The sequence below is a fragment of the Notolepis coatsorum genome (assembly GCF_963971535.1).
Source record: "Notolepis coatsorum genome assembly, chromosome: 2".
NCBI lineage: Eukaryota > Metazoa > Chordata > Actinopteri > Aulopiformes > Paralepididae > Notolepis > Notolepis coatsorum.
Genome location: NC_140166.1, coordinates 23,856,707 through 23,876,909, shown reverse-complemented (window position 1 = coordinate 23,876,909; position 20,203 = coordinate 23,856,707). Strand labels below are relative to the sequence as shown.

Below are 20,203 nucleotides of genomic sequence, written 5' to 3'. Positions count from 1 at the left end.
ATAGTGATCGACTAAACACACAACGTAAGATAGTCAAGAAGGAAATAAACTCCATACTTAAACAACAGTCTGAGTTCTTGATACATAGGACAAGGCAAAATTACTACTTTCACGGCTCCAGGCCTAGCCATCTATTGGCAATGAAAATACGCTCAAATGATCATTTCTCGGATATCCCCTCGATCAAGACGCGACAGGGTACAATCACTACTGATTCGAAAAGGATCAACGACACTTTTAAAGAGTTTTACTCGCAGTTATATAGCTCAGAGGTTAATCTCAACGACTCTAAATTTTAATCGTTCTTTGGCGGGCTTGAGATACCCCACATTTCTGAGGAAGAGGCCAAGGAACTGGGGAAACCGATCACTCTTATGGAGTTGAGGGAGACTATTGCTGAAATGCAGAGGGGCAAGGCACCAGGCTGGGATGGTATTCCACCCGAGGTGTATTTAGCTTTTTGGGACCAACTGGGTCCATTGATGCTCGATATGATCAATTATGCTATCGAGCAAGGGGAGTTCTCAAGAGATGTCAACATGGCGTTGATTTCCTTACTTCTCAAGAAGGACAAAGATCCCAATGATTGTGGTAGCTATAGGCCTTTGAGTCTTCTCGGGCCGATTTAAAAGTGTTTGCCAAGGTGCTGGCCCGCCGCCTGCAGAGATTTATGACTGTATTGGTACACTGCGATCAAACTGGTTTTATCCCGGGGCGTCTGGCTACAGATAATCTTAGGAGGCTGTTGCATGTAATCAATAACAGTAAAGACAATACAACTCCGTCCACAGTTCTGTCTTTGGATGCCATGAAGGCGTTTGACAGACTTGAGTGGTCATACCTGTGGAAGGTACTTGAGGTCATGGGTCTTGCAGGGCTATTAACTTTTTTTGCACATAGCACTGGTGCTACAGAGGTTGATCGTTTTGTAGCACAGGCCAAAATCTTGTAGCACAAGTATAAAATGTGTTATATTTGTAACAGTCACAAATGTGCCTATTGTATTTGTGTTATTTAGTTGCAGTGCCATGTTTGGCTGTCATTTTATGCTGACAAGTTGACGTCACACAGCCAGACACGTTACGTGTAAGGAATTATGGGATTTGGTGTATGGACTCTACTAGGGGTGGGAATCACCAGTTTCATCACGATACGATACGATATAGATTCTTTGGACAACAATACGATATTTGCTGATATATGCCACGATATGATACGATGCAGGTGCCTGCAATCGATATGAGACAATATCATAACATAAGCCCATTTAACACAATCAGTAACATTAGATCAACTCAAAAAAGGCAACGGAAATATCATTTGACATTTTTATTTTTGACCTCTTCCAGACTTTTAAAGGAAAAACAATCTATTGTTTTTAATACACAGACCTCCTGTTCACTGTAAAGTGCCACGTTTTGATATATTGAGCTTTAAACTTTAAGTTAAATGTTTTGGAACTCACAACACGCAACCGTTTTATGTTGCATGATCATGAATACATTTATTTTGTATTGTATTTTTTATGTTTAAATATCAACATTATCTGTCCACCCTCAGTACATTTACTATCAATATAATATACTCGTCTGACTTCATGTGATCTTTCCAAACGCACACACACACACACAGAGAAGGGAGAATGTCTGCCCCCGCCTCCTCACTCTGCCCGTCTGCTGTTCTCTCTATATGGCTATGAACAGCTTGTTGTAAGCTCATGCTAACGTAACGTTCATTTCGGACTTTAATGACGCGAGGATTGCAAAGCATGTTATATGCATTTGACCCGTTGCCGAATAAAACAGCAGGGATTTGTTTTGGGTCGCGACAACAATATCCACTAGCTCTGTTTCAATGCGTTCCAAACGCTGCTGAGACGAGCTGCTGCTGCTGAGATGAGTCCTGCTGTGTTGTGATCTGAGCCGAGCGGATATGAGTCACTGCTCGCAACTCGCGGGGATATTGTTCGCTAGGGATTATGGGATTTTGTGTTTGATATATCGAGTCTTACGCAGAAGGGACATTGTATTTAATCGCACAAGACTACAAGTACCAAGTGGATAGCGGGCCATCGCACCAGTGCTATTGAAGTCAATCCTTTCATCGCACAGACTGACGTCAGTGTCGCACGTGCAACATATATATCGCACTGTACACCCCTGGTCTTGGGAAGAGTTTTATTCATATGATTAAAGTCCTGTATGCCTCGCCGTCTGCGATGATACTGACAGGCAAAAACTGTTTCACACTCTTTCCAGTCTCCAGATCTTCTAGACAGGGTTGTCCTCTGAGCCCAGGACTGTTCGCGCTTTCCCTCGAACCTTTGGCCCAATTTATTAGGCAATCGGAGGACATCGTCCCCATAATGGTCAATAATACTCCACACAAAATTGCTCTCTATGCGAATGACCTGCTGATTTTCATGGACGACCCCTCCCGGTCGGCCACAAAATTATTGAGAATAATCGACGACTTTGGTAAAATGTCAGGCTTTAAGATTAACTGGAACAAATCAGCCTGCCTACCTCTTAATGAGCTGGCCAAGGCGGTACGACTACCAGCTGATATCCCCATAGTAGAACATTTTAAATACTTGGGCATAGAGATTTTCCCCACGCTGAACCAAACTACTAAGTACAACTTCACGGGTACTTATGATAAAATACGCCAGGATCTAGACAGGTGGTCGCACCTTCCTAACTCCTTACAAGCCCGGGCTTCCATAATCAAAATGAACGTCCTGCCTAGGATACATTTTGTTAGCTCAATGCTCCCCCTGCCCCCTCCAATAGACCACTGGCGCAAGGTACAATCGATGGTATCTAAGTTTATCTGGAATAACAAACGCCCGAGAATCAAAAGGGCTACTACTCAACGTAGAAAACAAGATGGGGGCCTCGCAATCCCTGATTTTAAGCTTTATTTCTGGTCCTTTTCACTGAGACCTCTGATGTGCTGGCTAGACCCTGTAGAGGCTGTATCGTGGCTCTCCTTAGAAGCGGCGTTGGTCTCACCGCTAAGATTGCAGGATGTAGTGTACTCCACTGTCTCTATTTCGAAATGCCGGCTGAGGTATGGACCGATCATAACTCACGTGATCCAAACGTGGCGTAATGTACAGAGGTCGTGTGGGGTTAAATGCCCATGGCACCTGGACTCTCCAATTTTTAATAACCAGCAATTACTTGTTGGGCACAAGCCGGTTAATATTCCTCAATGGCAAAGGAGGGGAGTGCATACTCTGGAGGATATTTATGATAAGAACGGCCTCCGTGCGTTTCAAGACTTAAGAGAATTTTATGCTCTACCCGGCAAGTCCTTCTTTCTTTACCTTCAACTAAGGTCAGCACTGAGGGCGCATGGCGTGCCGTGGGCTCAAGCTTTGCACCCACACCCCTTCCTCAGGCTCATAGTGGACAGGACGACCTCCAGAGGGTTTGTCTCAGACTTTTATACGCTCTTAATTCAATCCACGTATAAAAATGTATCATTGGATACAATCTGGCGTGTGGATATCCCGGAGTTGGACCCCGAGTTTGACTGGGATGATGTTTGGGCAAATGTGGCATTATCTTCCCGCGACCCCAATCACCAGCAAATTCATTTTAATTATATTCATAGGACCTATCTTACACCTAGGAAGCTATTTGCTATGGGACTGATAACCGACTCTCGGTGCACTTTGTGCTCTCAAAAGGCCACTGGCACTTATATGCATATGTATATGTATTGGGATTGCCCACCAGTGGCCCGCTTCTGGAGGTCAATAACGGACAAACTTTCAGACCTGTGTGGCTTAACTATCCCATTCACAGCTGTTACGCTACTCCTGAACGATATAACGACACTACCTGCGTCCGTTCAACTAAAAAGGGTTGTCCTAGCGGGTGTCACAGCAGCGAAGAAGCTAATAGCAATGAGATGGAAGGAGCCTGAGAAGCTTAGTGATTAACTGGTCCCTAACACTATTGGATGTGATTTATCTTGAGATATCCACGGCGCGGGTGATTGGGGTAGGACAGGCTGGCATTGACCTGCGGTTCGCAGCAGCTGAGAAGGTAAGGACCGCCGTGTGCGGCTGAGCGGGGTTGGGGTTAGGGATGGGAATCGAAAACCGGTTCCCGCCTGGAACCGTGTGGCTCCTGTGACTTTCGATTCCCTTATCGCTGCCTACAGTTGCGCAATAACGTTACGTTAGCATGTAGCCATGGCAGACTCTATTTGATTCCTTAAGGGCTCGAAATTGCCTGGGTTTTGGTAATATGCTCCCGAAATGCTCCCGCTGTTTGGCTACTTCTATGTGCAGTGAAAACTACTTGAATGCTTTAGAATCTAGTCATTGATTTAGATCAGGGTGAGCTAAAATTAGCCGCGGAGCTAACGTGAGCTAACGCTATTTAATCAAGCTCACAAAGAGAGATAAACAGCTGACAGCGGATAGTACAGGTACAAATACAATAAAACAGCAGGTGGGGGCTGTGCTGTTGTGTAAACCTTGTACTCTTTAGTTCACATATAATGAGACGTGAGTGCTTGTTTACTAGTCTCTGTAAGCCAGGAAGAGTGGTGCAACATACAAATGTGTCCGTGTAGCAACACAAGCCAATACTTTAAAGGACAGGGGCCCGGGGAGGGAGCTCTCTCTCTGTGTGTGTGTGTGTGTGTGTGTGTGTGTGTGTGTGTGTGTGTGTGTGTGTGTGTGTGTGTGTGTGTGTGTGTGTGAGAGAGAGTGTGAGTGAGAGACAGAAGTCAGAGGAATAACAACCTGTTATTCAATAGATTAAATTCGTAATAATAATAATAAAAAAATAAATACATTTTAAGAGAATCTCAAATACATTATTTTATTTAAGTGTAGGCTATAGTTAATGTTTTATTTTTTACAGTTTTTGTATTTTTCTGACATGGGGGCTCAACAATAAATGACAATCAGAAATGTCAAGTTGCATGTTGTTATTCTAACCAGCTTAGACCCCGACGCTCTGCATCTTCTGGCCGCCTCAGACCTACTCCTATCCGAGCTCCGGGAGGGTCATCAAAGAGAAGTCGCCTATTCTCAGTCCTTGCCCCACAATGGTGGAATGAACTACCCACCCCAGTTAGGACAGCCGAATCACGTCCAATCTTTCGCCGTCGACTAAAGACGCACTTCTTCAACCATTATCTGAATAAAAAAAAAAAAAATCTAACCCTAACTAACCGTACTGTCATGCACTTGTCCTAATAAACTAACCTACACTGTAGCACTCAACACTTTGATGAACATTGTTGCTCAGCTGATAGAGTTGTGCCCTTCCTGATGGCTTGTCGTACAGAACTTGTAAGTCGCTTTGGATAAAAGCGTCAGCTAAATGACTAAATGTAGTTCTGTTGCATTTCCAATTTATTTATTAAAATTATAAATTGATCAGGTATCGATAAGGGAATCGATAAAGAATCGAATCGATAAGCAGAATCGATAATGGAATCGTATCGATAAAATCCTATCAATTCCCATCCCTAGTTGGGGTGCTTGATCGGGGGGGTCCGGCGGTCTCTTGGGAGGGGGAGGAGGAAATGTTTTGTCTGTCTTGTCTTTTGTCTTGTCCGCTTGAGTTTAGCTGGGGATTTAATGGGGGGGCAGCTATTTAACTATTTCTTCACTGTTTGGTCACTTTTACACGGTCTCTGTGAGTCTATGGAACACCTCTACAGGTTTTTGTTTTTTCATGAAGGTTCATTGCTCTGTTTTCGGGTCGTGTTCTCAAAAAGTGGTCCTTGTGGTCAATTGGAGATGTACGTTTTATTAATATAAGGTCACACGGCCGGGAATCGGGGCTGAACACTGGGAAAGACCATTTATTAGATAGTACCCCTTGGATTTAGAAATTAGAAGGTTGAACTCTGTTTTCTTTTCTCTTTGTCTGTATAAATTGTTATTCTGTATTATTATTGTTTTTGTTATTTTCTTGTGAAGTTCTATGTATTGTGATTGTGTTTAATGTGTTTTGTTTCATGTGAATAATAATTATATAAAAAAAAAAAAAAAAAAAAGTTTACATCCATTCATTCTGCTAGCATTACCGATTGCATGAGCAGCTGGCTAACGTTAGCTATCAGACCCTGTTAGCTCAGAGCTCCTCTTTCAATCTTAAGCATTAAACAAAATGGCCCAGTCATCTATTCACCTTTGTTTAATACACACGGCGTTGTCTCTAATGTTATCTAGCTACTGATAGCTCCCGATATAATCAGTTTGGTGCTGGCTAACTAGCGTGAGCTAACGTTAGCTTCTAGCCACAATGCTATATTGTTATAATGGCATATTCCATTCACGTTAGCATGCAGCTAACAATGTAGCTAACAACGTCACCGATCTTTTTTGAGACTAAACTATCCGCTCTTGGTGGTCACTTGTGTTGATGTTAGTTTTGTTTCATCAACAAATGAGAGGCAGAACACACAGTGAATGTATCCGTTTTGTTTATTGCACTTTAATTACACTTTGCTGAAAAAGAAGTGCTGCATTGGGTAAATAGGCAAAGATGGCGGCGCCCGCCTTGTTGACATTTTCTTTGCAGGAAGTGTATTGGCACATTCAAGTTCTGATTGGTTGAAAATTGCCTTCATGTTCACCACCTACTGCCACCTACTGCTTTGGCAGTGTACTACATCACTGTGCTCGGATGACAAAACGAAAGTGTGACTCGCCTCCCGCTACGTTGCGGCGAAACTAATCTGAAAATGAAACGAAAGTCTAACCGCAGCCTAAGGATAATCAGACCCGTTTTCACGGAGATATAAGCTTTTCCCCTATATGTGATATGGCTGTTTGGCTGTGCGAGCGATCAGGAAATATATCAGATCAGATCGCCTATATAGCGTGCATACGTACTAAGGCTGAGCCCGAACGTTCGAACGTTCGTTCGTTACGCTGACATTCGGACTTTAATTAATAGGTTCGAACGTTCGGTGAAAATAAAATAAAGGATGCGCACGGGGTTGAGGTGATGTGAATGCGAGGCGCTCGGCTCAACCAGTATGGTCTGCCGGGCTGCAGCGGGATACTATTTCTCAACCAGAGCTCTATTTTGATTGACAGGCGATTCTGGCAATTACGTCACACCGCTTGCACCCGCCTCTGCTGTTACCACCAATCGGCAAGCCTCAACAGACTTACCGTAGCTACCGGGGAGCAGTAGTTAGCTCCCCGCCGAGGAAGTAATCGGTAACAAGGTTTCCGTAGGTGAACCTGCAGAAGGATCATTAATGAATACCATCCTTTTTCGGCCACGGAGCGCGAGCTTCATGGCGGGAGGTGGTTGCGTTGGAAACAACAGCAGGCGCACGGTGGACAGACCCGTCCACCGTCTACCTCGGAACGGTGGTAGGGCGGACGGGCGGCAGGCGTGTTGGGAGCCCGGCCGTTCCGAGGTAGACTGTGGACGGGTCTGTTGAGCCGAGGCGTGCGCCTCTCCTCCCGGCTCCCCTCCCCGTCGACCAAGAGTGAATACCTGTTATTGAACGTGTAACACTAACTATATAACGTTCGGTTAATGCCACAAAACGAATGAATTTGTTTATCTAGCCCCTTACGTGACTGCAAGGGCTATTGTTTATCATACTTTGATTCAGTAGCTTGTTTATTTTCTTCTGAGTGCTTTGTTTAATTACATGTTTACATGAACAGCCACCACTGTAAACAACATGTTTTTCACCAATAGACTATGCAATGCCGCCCTCCGTAGGATCTATAATAATACAATAAAAAAAATAATTATAAAAAAAAATGAAAAAAATTTAATTTTTTTTTTAAAAAATTAAAAAAAACGAACGTTCGAACGTTCGTTCGATAAACCCTGGCGAACGTTTGAACCCTAAAAACAGGGTTCGGGCTCAGCCTTAATACGTACACATATACTATCGATAATCTAGGATTTATTTGAAAACGATAATAAATAGGCGGAAAAATGAGAATGTTTTTTGTGTATTCTAGAATATTCCGTTTATTATGGAATATTTTTATTTTCCTTGAAAACAAGGGCTTTTCAAGATGCTATAAAACGGAAATTAACCGATAAAAAAACAATCCGCTTCGACAATGTTGACTGGAAAATTAGTCATTGATAAGCAACGGGCAGATTAGACACAGCCATAATTTAAAACAGAGATTAGGCGATATTAACGCCAACATTGAAGTGGATGATGGGCATTCAAGGGGGTAAAAAGGAAAACACGGCCGGCTCTGACAACAAGCAATGCCGTTTGTTATTTAAGATTAGGTCGGACTCGGCACTGACGGATCATTGTGCTGCTTAAGTGTTTTGTTTGTCTAAGATTTAAAAAGGTTTAAACTTTACAGCACTGACTAAGTTGAACAAAGTGCTGTACAAGTTCCACACCATATTAAATTTTATTTTATTATTAAATATAATATATTTTTTATTTCGAAGCTTCGAATTAAAATCCAATCTCGGCCTCGAAGCTTCGAATTCCAAAAAATAAATCGAAGGTCAGCCCTATTAATCTTATTAATCTCCTACTGCGGAAATGTCTACATTCATTTCAGGATGGTCCAGAGTTAAGGGCCCCGGTCAGAGAAGTTTCCACATTTAAATGAGTGAAATGAGTTTCAATGTTAACTTTTACCATGTAAATGGCTGCATATAGCACTTTTATCTAAAGCGCTTTACAATTTGTTCCTCATATTTTACCCACTCACACACAGTGGAGGCAACCATGCAAGGTGCCAACCTGCTCATCAGGAGCAATTAGGGGTTAAGCGGCTTGCTCAAGGACACTTCGACACACTGCCCGGGTGGAGCAGGAATCGAAATGGGAAGCTCCAGATTACCAGACGACTGCTCTACCTCCTGAGCAATCCAGTATTAAAAAGGAACAACATATCCACGCTCCAGATACGGCATCAGTGTCCTTATGGTCCTATGGCTTTAGAATCAATTGGCACCTTGCGTGGTTGCCTCCGCCGTCTGTGTGTGAATGTGTGTGAATAAAATGTGAAGAACAAACTGTAAAGCGCTTTGGATAAAAGCGCAATATAAATGCACTATTTATTTATTTACAAAAAGGTCCATGACTAATATCCACATCTACTGTATTTGGGGGTCCTCAAGGCAATTGTCTTAAGGGGACTATTGCCCAATTTAAGAATTAATTCACGTTATTCCTATGGTCTAAAACGGGCAAAAAATATTAGTGATAACAAAATTCTCTCCAATCAAAAAACTAGAGCTGCTCCATAGACAATGAATTGGCAAAGATGTTATAGATGACACACTAGGGGTGGGACGATACATCGATCCAGATCGATATATCGATCTATTATTAATAATCAAATAGGATCGATGCAACGTAAAAAGATCGATTCGTATTGCGATACTTATTTTGAAAATCCCCTCGTGAGCATATCCGCCCCCGGACGGAACAACAACATTAGCTCAGCTCTGTGTGTAGACGTTAGAAAGCATTGCTTCAGAGTCCGCCTATTTTGCCCGAAATAAGTGCCCGTTGTTTTTTCCCCACAAGGGGTCAAATACATCTAAACATGCTTTCCATCCTCGCCATTCCTTTATGCCCACGTCGCGTTAAATACCGAAATTAACGTTGTGTTAGCGTGAGCTAACTAAGCTAAGCAGCTAACCGTGAGAGGAGAGGGGACTTGGGAGGGGTGGGGGTACTGGGCAGTCTACCTTTCTGTGGGGGACTGGGGGAGAGGCATTCTGTGTGTGTGTGTGTGTTACTGAGGATGGACAGATAATGTTGATATTTAAACATGAATACATAATAAATGTATTCATGATCATCATGCAACATAAAACAATTGTAGGAAGTTTGGGAGAGGAAGGGGTTTTAGCTTGAGTGTTGTGAGTTCCAAAACATTTTACTTAAAGTTTAAAGCTCAATATATAAAAAGTGAACAGGAGGTCTATTTGTATTAAAAACAATATATTGTTTTTCATTTAAATGCCTGGAAGAGCTCAAAAATAAAAACAATTGATATTTCGGTAGCCTTTTTTTTAGTTGATCTAAATGTTACCGATTGTGTTAAATGGGCACATAATATCGCCTCATATCGATCGCAGGCACCCGAATCGAACGTATCGTATCGTGGCAGACTGTGATATCGGCAAATATTGTATCCAAATTGTTGTCCAAAGAATCGATATCGTATCGTGATGAAACTGGCGATTCCCACCCCTATGACACACTACATGACCATGAACCATCCCTCCCTACCTTCTGGTGCTACATGACTAGTCCAGAACCATCCCTCCCTACCTTCTGATGCTACATGACTGGTCCAGAACCATCCCTACACCTACCTTCTGGTGCTTGGCGCCACGGATGTGTGCGGCATAGGCGTCCGCCCCGGTGCAGGACACATCACAGAGCTCACAGCGGAGCTGGTTCTGGGTCCCCCGGGCAGAGTTTCCATTCCCCCCCCCACTGCTGCTGCTACTGGTGGTGCTCTGAGACACCTTCAGAGCAGACTCCTTCTTCTTGTGCTTCTGGCCCTCCAGGTGCTCCTTGTAAGTCTGTGAGAGAGATGAGAGAGAGCGCATTGAGTGAGGGGAAAATAGATGAAGATTTTCCATACTTCTCCAGCTCTCCTAGTGAGCTCGTTCAGTACCTTCTTGAGATCACGTGTACACAAAATCTAAGGAAATGAATAAAGGGAAGAGGAGTAAACAGAAGGTTTTGTAGATACAGTACCGAATTCTGCCATCCGGTCCCATGCAATTTGAAATATTATTATAGGATATAGAATAGCAGGCCTATAATAGGGGTGGGACGATACATTGATCCAGATCGATATATTAATGATCAAATAGGATCGATGCAATGTAAAAAGATCGATTCATATTGCGATACTCTTACTTTGAAAATCCCTTGGAGCATATCCGCAACAACAACAGTAGCTCCGCGTGTGTAGACGTTACACAGCATAGCTCCAGAGTTGGCCTATTTTGCGACCAGAAATAAGTGCCTGCCGTTTTTTCCCGACAACGGGTCAAATGCATCTAACATGTTTTGCATCCTCGCCATTTCTTTATGCCCACGTCGCGTTAAAGACCGAAATTAACATTACGTTAGCTAACTAAGCTAAGCTAACCCTGATCAGAGCCATATAGAGAGAACAGAGTGGGGACTGGGGAAGGCAGGGGGCATTTTCCATTTCTGTGTGTGTATGTGTGTGTGTGCGCGTTTGGAAAGACCAGATGAAGTCAAGAGTATATTATATTTATAGTAAATTTATGGATGGACAGATCATGTTGATATTTAAACATAAATACAATACATAATTAATGTATTCATGATCATCATGCAACATAAAACAATTATAGGAACGGTTTGGGAGAGGAAGGGGTTTTAGGTTCCTTCACTCTGTCAACTTTCTCTCCCATTACAGAAGTCGAGACCCTGACACTAGGGATGCCCCGATCGATCGGCCACCGATCGTTATCGGCCGATAATCAGTTTAAATATGCGATCGGTGATAATGCTTTATTTTCGCAGATCGTCAAAACGATCGAAAAACATGATCCAATTCTTAGCGGAGATCTCACACAGAGCTACAAACTGCCGCGCCTCCTCCACCTCCAGCCCCTCCCGCACCCGTGTAAACACAGAGGAAGCTCCGCTCTAGTCTAGTGCATGGGACCTCCGTGAGCTAACGTTAGCTACCTAGCTATCGTTACTGTTTAAACAGAATGACCCAGTCAACTATTCACTTTTAATACATGAGGCATTGTCTAACGGTATCTAGCCGGCTAGCTACTGATAGCTCCTGATATCAACAAATGCTCCAGCAATAGTCTAGTACTAGTGTATGATACCTCCGTTAGCTCACTGTTCAAAACAAAATGTCCCATTCAACTAAATAGTTCACCGAGGCGTTGTCTTAACGTTATCGAGCCGGCTAGCAGTAGCTACAGATAGCTCCTGATATCAATGTCTTATAACATTGATTCGATGCGTATTCGAGCCCCGGCTTGCATCGCAGTCACAAACGGGGCTAGCTGAGGGAGTAGGGTATATCTGCAGAGCCGCAGATACCCTGCTGAGGGCATGCTGAATGTGATTTGATCAAAGCAGAGTATACACACAGACAGTGGAGATAGCGAGCATTTTGACTTGTTGCGTGGTGGCGATGTCTCGCAGATAATACAACTACAAGTATAATTATATAATATATATATTTTATTAATTTTTTTATATCATTTTTTTTTTTGATCAAAAACGATCGATATCGTTTCGGTATCAGCCGATATGGCTCAAGACGATCGGTGGCAAAAAAACGTGATCGGGGCATCCCTACCAGACACTGCTAACGTCGAACCGTCCGACTACATGCCAGCTGGACCAGCTACCCTCCCCACTCCAGACCATAGCACCGGACATCCTCCCATTCCTAACTGCAACCGTCAACTCCTCACTCAACTCAGGGGTGGTCCCCACCTCCCTAAAACAAGCCAGAGTCACGCCGCTCATAAAAAAAACCAACCCTGAACCCCACCATCATAGGCAAATACCGTCCCGTCTCTCTTATCTCCTTCCTTTCTAAAACACTTGAACGTGCTGTATCCAACCAACTTACTGCTTATCTCTTACAGAATGACCTCCTAGACCCTAATCAGTCTGGCTTCCGGACTGGCCACTCCACAGAAACGGCCCTCATTGCGGTCACAGAGGCACTTCACTTAGCAAAAGCTAAAGGCCTCTCCTCTGTCCTGATTCTCCTAGATCTATCTGCAGCATTCGACAGTCAACCATCAGATCCTCCTCGCGGCCCTTGCAGGAATGGGAGTGGCTGGCTCTGCGCTGACATGGCTGACATCATACCTCAATGACCGCTCCTACCAAGTGTCATGGAGAGGGACCCTGTCGGCCACCCGCCCCCTGCGGACGGGTGTCCCCCAGGGCTTGGTTCTAGGACCCCTTCTCTTCTCCCTCTACACTAAATCACTGGGTAACATTATCACGTCTCATTGTTATGCCGACAATACTCAACTCTTCCTCTCCTTCCCTCCCTCAGATATCCACGTCTCTGAGCGGATCTCGGCCCGTCTGTCCGACATCTCCGCCTGGATGACGACCAACCACCTCAAACTGAACCTAAGCAAAACAGAATTGCTCCACCTGCCGGCCAAATCCTCCCCCCCTGACCGACCTTTCCATCAGTCAAGAATGCAGCTGTGACCGCGTCCCGGACCGCCAAGAACCTTGGTGTTGTCCTCGACGACCAGTTGAACTTCTCTACTCACATCGCAGCAACAACCAGAACCTGCAGATTCCTCCTGAGCAACGTCAGAAGGATCCGCCCCTTCCTGACAAAAGAAGCCACCCAACTCCACGTCCAATCAACAGCCATCTCCCGCCTCGACTACTGCAATGCACTCAGGGCACGAAATTAGAGCCCGCCACCCGCCATTGGCGGGCAGATTTTACGTTTGGCAAGTGAGACTGAGAGGTCTGTCCGCCATGTGGCGGGCAACGAAATAGTCATGTGAAAACCGATCGAAAATCATGATCCAATTCTTAGCGGAGTTCTCACTCGCTGTCTCAAGCACACAGACATGCAGCGCACTGCTCCTCCCCTCCGCCTGCCCCTCCCAAACCCGTGTAAACACAGAGGCTATTGCCTGGCAGTCTGCTGACTGCTCTAGTCTAGTGGGACCTTTGTGAGCTAACGTTAGCTACCGTTACAAAATGACCCAGTCAACTATTCACTTTTAGTTTCATACATGAGGCATTGTCTAACGTTATATAGCCGGCTAGCTACTGATAGCTCCCGATATCAACAAATGCTCCAGCAAGTCTAGTAGTGCATAATACCTCCGTTGGCTAGGTAGCTCACGTTAGCTCACTACGAAATGACCAAGTAAACTAAATAGTTCACTGAGGCGTTGTCTTAACGTTATCTAGCCGGCTAGCAGTAGCTACAGATAGCTCCTGATATCAATGTCTTATAACATTGATTCGATGCGTATTTGAGCCCCTGGCTTCCATCGCATGAGGGCATGCTGAATGTAGAGTATAGGGTCCAGCTGCAGCGCCGGAGAATCCTTGCTGGAGCTGGAGGCTACTCGAGTATAGGGCCAGCTGCAGCGCCGGAGAATCCTTGCTGGAGCTGGAGGCTACTCGAGTATACACACAGACAGTGGAGCTGTTTGCAGATAGCGAGCATTTAGACTTGTTGCGTGGTGGCGATGTCTCGCAGATAATACAACTACAAGTATGATTATATAATACATATATTTTATTTAAAAAAAAAATTTGGCTGGTAAGAAATATGCTTGGCGGGTAGATTTTTCCCATCTACCCGCCACTGGCCGGTGAGTCAAAAAGTTAATGAATGCACTGCTTGCTGGCCTCCCGGCCACTGCCACCAAACCTCTTCAACTCATTCAGAACGCAGCGGCCCGCCTGATCTCAAACCTACCGAAGTCGGCCCACGTCACCCCACTTCTTAGGGACCTGCACTGGCTCCCCATTGCTGCACGAATCCGCTTCAAGGCCCTCGACCTCGCATACCGTGTGGCAAAGTGGCGGTGCTGTGCGGAGCCTGAATGACTCCAAAGGCTAGTTTTGTATTTTATCCTATTTTGTTTCTGTGTTTTTATTAGTGTTATTAGTCAGGTTTGTGGAAGTACCTTTTACTGTCATTTGTGCCACTATGCACTTAACTATGATATGCACTTTTAGGGGATGTTCGATATCAATTTTAGCATTTGTCCTTTTATACCAGACCTGGGCATTGTACGGCCCGCGGGCCGTGATGATTCTGACCGGCCCGCGAAAGATTACATGATGATTAAAAAAAATATATATATTTTTTTACTTTCATGTCAATGTTCACACGCACAATATACGCTTAGGAGACATGCTCAGAAGATGTTGGTTCTCTTTGGCTTCACCTACATATGTGAACAGACACTCAGTCATGATGTTTACCAAGTCCAGGTACAGATCCTCTCTCACTGATTAACATCTGGCAGCTGTGCTTCGCATCTCCACCTCAGACATGCAACCTGACTTTGATGGACTTGGTAAAGCTCAACGGAGACTGGATTTCTCACACTGAATGAAAAAAAAAGAACTGAACACTAAAATGTGGAAATATAACAAGTGAAATGGGACACTTGATTTTTTTTCTTCTTTTTTTGCACAGTTCTGAAAACATTAAATGTTTAATATAGGCATGTAAAGTAAAAAAGGCTACAAAACTGGGACACTTTTCTTTACACAGTTCAGTGACATGTCTTGTTTATTTTTGCTATACGATGATGTGATGTCTTTAGAAAGCTAAGAAAATCCTTGTTTCAATAGTATATGAAACTCAAAATGCCCTTTGTTATTAATGTTTCACATTTTGTTTATAATTTTGGAAATAAATTATATTTTTGAAAGCTAACCTCACATTTTAATTGCCAAATAATAGCATACACTCTTACCAGGGGTAAAAACAATGCCATTTACTGCTTTTTATATAGAAATAAAATGTATATTATGCATAATTGAGTTTGGAATTTTGGCCCGGCCCCCCAACGTATTTTCAGTTGCTCATTCGGCCCCCTGGGAAAAATAATTGCCCACCCCTGTTTTATACTGTCTGTGTTTTTACATATTTTTCCTGTACTGTCTACACAGTGTTTGCTCATGTACCTGTATTCCAATGTGGATTCGTCCATACATGGCAATAAAAATCTTTGAAAGGGAACCACTCCCGCCTACCTCCGGTCAATGGTCTCTAACTACACACCCTCAAGACCCCTACGCTCTGCATCTTCTGGCCACCTCAGACCTACTCCTATCCAAGCTCCGGGAGGGTCATCAAAGAGAAGTCGCCTATTCTCAGTCCTTGCCCCACAATGGTGGAATGAACTACCCACCCCATAGGACAGCCGAAACCCGTCCAATCTTTCGCCGTCGACTAAAGACGCACTTCTTCAACCATTAACCGAATTAAAAAAAAAAAAAAAAAAATTGCAATAAACAATATTCAAGAATATGTAACTAGTTATTGTAGAGGTACTTATTTATTCTCAAAGCAGCTTGGACACTCATTAATTTACAAACGGTTTATAATCCAGAAAAAAATCCAGAAAAAAAATATAAATAAATCTAACCCTAACTAACCTTACTGTCATGCACATGTCCTAATAAACTAACCTACACTGTAGCACTCAACACTTTGATGAACATTGTTACTCAGCTGATAAGAGTTGTGCCCTTCCTGATGACTTGTCGTGCAGAACTTGTAAGTCGCTTTGGATAAAAGCTTCAGCTAAATGACTAAATGTAAATGCAGGTTGCGTGTTGTGAGTTCCAAAAATATTTACTTAAAGTTTAAAGCTCAATATATCAAAACGTGGCACTTTACAGCTCAATATATCAAAACGTGGCACTTTACAGTGAACAGGAGATCTATTTGTATTAAAAACGATTGTTTTTCATTTAAATGTCTGGAAGAGCTAAAAAAAAAGAATGCCTTTTTTTAGTTGATCTCAATGTTACCAATTGTGTTAAATGGACATATAATATAGTCTCATATCGATAGCAGGCACCTGAATCGAACGTATCGTATCGTGGCAGACTTTGTGATATTGGCAAATATCGTATCGTTGTCCAAATAATCGATATCGTATCGTGATGAAACTGGTGATTCCCACCCCTAGCCTATAAATTACCTTATTATAGCCAACTATGGATTGGGCCAAATCTTCTTTAGAGTTCAATTTGGATTTAGTATCACCAGGCGTGCATGAAGAACAGAGAATAAAATCTACTGTATGTACAGTAGGTTTTTTATTCTTGCTAGTTGCTACAGCACCGCCATTTTGAAACTGATTTAAACACGGATGGTTGCTAAATGTTCACAATAGGGGAGACAAACTAACTGCGCTCCAATATATGCCAATAACGTTCAGTTTTGTGGTATATAATCCAGAGAAATACAAAAAATTCATACACAAGTAATTTGCTTGCAGGAAGCTAGAATCCGTTGGGTATTGTCGTTTTTTGAAATTCCAACGCTCGTCGAGAGCTCTGGATGTCCTCTTCTCATAATGACTACAATCGTCATCATTCAGTGACGGCCTCTAATTCAAAATGGCGGATCTCCACGAAAAATACAACACATTTCAAAAACTTAAATCTCACTAATAACACTTTAACCTATTGGTAAACAAACATATTGCTGAAAATATACACCATGACTGCTGTTGTGACATGGTTAGGATGTTTACTCTTGAATATGTTAAAAATATATATATATATTTAAAAAACGATAATTATGTCAGACAGTCTAGAGAGAATGATTTATGACGCGATGTCATTTGCGGTCCGGTACGGGTTGAAGAGGTTAACACTTTCAGTGCCGTTCATGGATAAACACGTTTCTGGCGCTCGACGGTTGTGTGCCAATCACTGATTAACACGTTTCTGGATCGTTATTTCTTTTATTCGCCATTTCCATTGATAATTCATCGGGTCTGAGATCGCAAACGTCCAATACCGCCACCTAACGCCTTGCAGCCGCTATCGCACATCGTTGGATTCTCTCTGGCTCAGCCTGTATGTTGATCTAACAAATCCAGTCTGGGTTTTCCTAGCACCGTGGATTCATGCATTTGTGGATTATCTTGGCAACACGATTGAGATCAATACTTGGAATGGCGATCAGATAATTAGATTAATCTTTTTGCAGTACATACATCCTAGTCAAGGTAAGTGCTATACGTTATCAATCTTGCGTTGATCCGAGCATGCCTTTACTGTGATCCGTGTGTGTCCTCTTAACGTTACTCCACAACATATGCCGTTGGTGACGATCGAAGCATAACCCCCCCCTTTCATGCATGCATGATGAAAAATAATACCGATAATCTAGCGTTGATTTCAAGCGAGGAATGGCACGCTTCCTAGTGAAATGCAATAAAACGCTGTTTAGCGGCGTTTCCTGGGATTACACAGAATTACTCTAAAACTATACTCATATTCACCACGGTATAAAACGGGAATGTATTGATGAAAAAAGTATCAGTTTTTTGCATGTTGACCGGAAGAAACTCAATGACAATCGACTATATTATTAGATCAATGGCTATAATATTTAATATAGTTTTAGCACTGCAAACACCGGCATGTACCCCTGTTCATTACAGCGCTGGCACACTGCCATACGCCCACAGCAACCTCTGGCGCCCAATGTGTGCGTGTGTTTTTTCTTTTCTTAACTCAATGGTCGCCATACCCGAATAAAGTTGGGTTAACTCGCCGACGCTTGAGCGCCAAACCCGAGAAAAGTCGGGTTTTCATCGTTATTTCTTTTATTCGATATTTCCATTCATTATCCATCCAGGGAGCCTGGTGTTATCATAGGGAATGAGTCCGAGATCGCAAAAGTGCAATACCGGCCATATCCTACCAGGCGGCGGTATCGAGCACCCTTTGAAACCTTGCGTCTTGGGCTGTGCGTCGATTATATGGGTCCGGGTCAGCTAGGGAAGCGGTTATAACGCTCGGATTGAGAAGAATCAACTACTCCCGATCCATGTTCTGTGGTGGATTATGTTGGCGACAGAATATTCTTCTTGGGGTACATCCTAGTCAAGGTAAGGGCTATATGATATCAATCTTGCGTTGATCCAAGAATGTCTTCATTGCGATCCGAGCGTATACTGTAACGTTAGTCCGCAATTGTAGCGTGTGTAGGGACGAAATGCCAATGCATTTAGTATAATACACGTTACAGGCTATTACCAGCCTCCCAGGAATTACCCAAACCTACCCTTACCCTAAAATCATACATACAAAATCACATGGTCGGGATCGTATCGGGAGCAAAAAAATGCGACATCCCTGGTAACCTCTCCAAGTAGTAACATCTCCTCTCCTAGTAGCGACTTCTTAGGGCTGGGCGATATAACGATAATTATCGCGATATATTTTAATAATAGATACAAAACTAAAATATCGATTTTTTTTTGTGACCTGCAACAGGGCAGTTTTAAACCCAGAGACAGTGGACAGACTCGTCTTTCTTGCAACTTAAAGTGGAAATGAAGCAGTGCGATAAATACATATTCATAGCATCACATTAGTATTTAGATAAGCCACAGGAGAAGTCACGTTATAAAAATAAGCAGTTTCTAAGAAAAAACGATTTGTTGTGTACATTTCTGAAGCATTTAGCATTATGGGCGCGGCCATTTTGTTGCTGACGTCATACCGTTGGTTGGGTGTATACACTCTGGTTAGCTGCCTATAGTGAATGGGTCAGTCAGCAAATAAAATGTTGCCTACAAAACAACGGGACTGCGGTGGTTCTGTTTGTATTGCTCCTGGCTGTTCAAACTAATTTTACCATGTGAGAGAGAGGAAAGTTGGTTAATTTCCACAAACTACCAGTGAAAAAAACAGTGTTGTTTACATGTTGGCTCGGGCTGGCTGCACTCAGGCGGCGCGACCAGCCTGTTGGACAGGGAAGGAGGATCTGCAGAGAACACTTCATTGCCTCGGATTATGTTGTTGGGGTGGGATGTTTGTCCAGAAGACCACTAATCAGCTGAAGCCGGACGCGGTTCCCTCGGTCTTCGACAGACAGACCGGCGTTAGCTCTCGGGAGCGATCGCTAGCTAGTTGGCACCAGCCGGGGACCGGCGTTAGCTCTCGCTAGCTAGTTAGCGTTAGCAACCGGAGCGTCGCGGAGCATTCAGCCTGCTGGCTACCTAGACCCACTTCAACCAGCGTCGCGGAGCATTCAGCCTGCTGGCTACACAGCTTGTCGGTGTGCTGGAGCCTGGAGCCAGCTACCGTTAGCTTGCAGAGGCTCCAGCACACCGACAAGCTGTGTAGCCAGCAGGCTGAATGCTCCGCGACGCTGGTTGAAGTGGGTCTAGGTAGCCAGCAGGCTGAATGCTCCGCGACGCTCCGGTTTCCCGAGAGCTAACGCCGGTCTGTCTGTCGAAGACCGAGGGAACCGCGTCCGGCTTCAGCTGATTAGTGGTCTTCTGGACAAACATCCCACCCCAACAACATAATCCGAGGCAATGAAGTGTTCTCTGCAGATCCTCCTTCCCTGTCCAACAGGCTGGTCGCGCCGCCTGAGTGCAGCCAGCCCGAGCCAACATGTCAACAACACTGTTTTTTTCACTGGTAGTTTGTGGAAATTAACCAACTTTCCTCTCTCTCACATGGT

The 20,203-nt window shown here is 43.7% G+C and overlaps 1 protein-coding gene across 2 annotated transcripts in view; it reads right to left on the bottom strand.

Moving 5' to 3' along the window:
• zfr (zinc finger RNA binding protein) overlaps window positions 1–20,203 on the bottom strand; it is a 111,794-nt gene that overhangs the window by 31,094 nt on the left and 60,497 nt on the right. For both annotated transcript variants that reach the window (XM_084309083.1, XM_084309084.1), the window contains exon 7: window positions 10,323–10,535. In XM_084309083.1, the coding sequence (XP_084165209.1) occupies window positions 10,323–10,535 (213 nt within the window). The remainder of the gene's footprint in view (window positions 1–10,322; window positions 10,536–20,203) is intronic.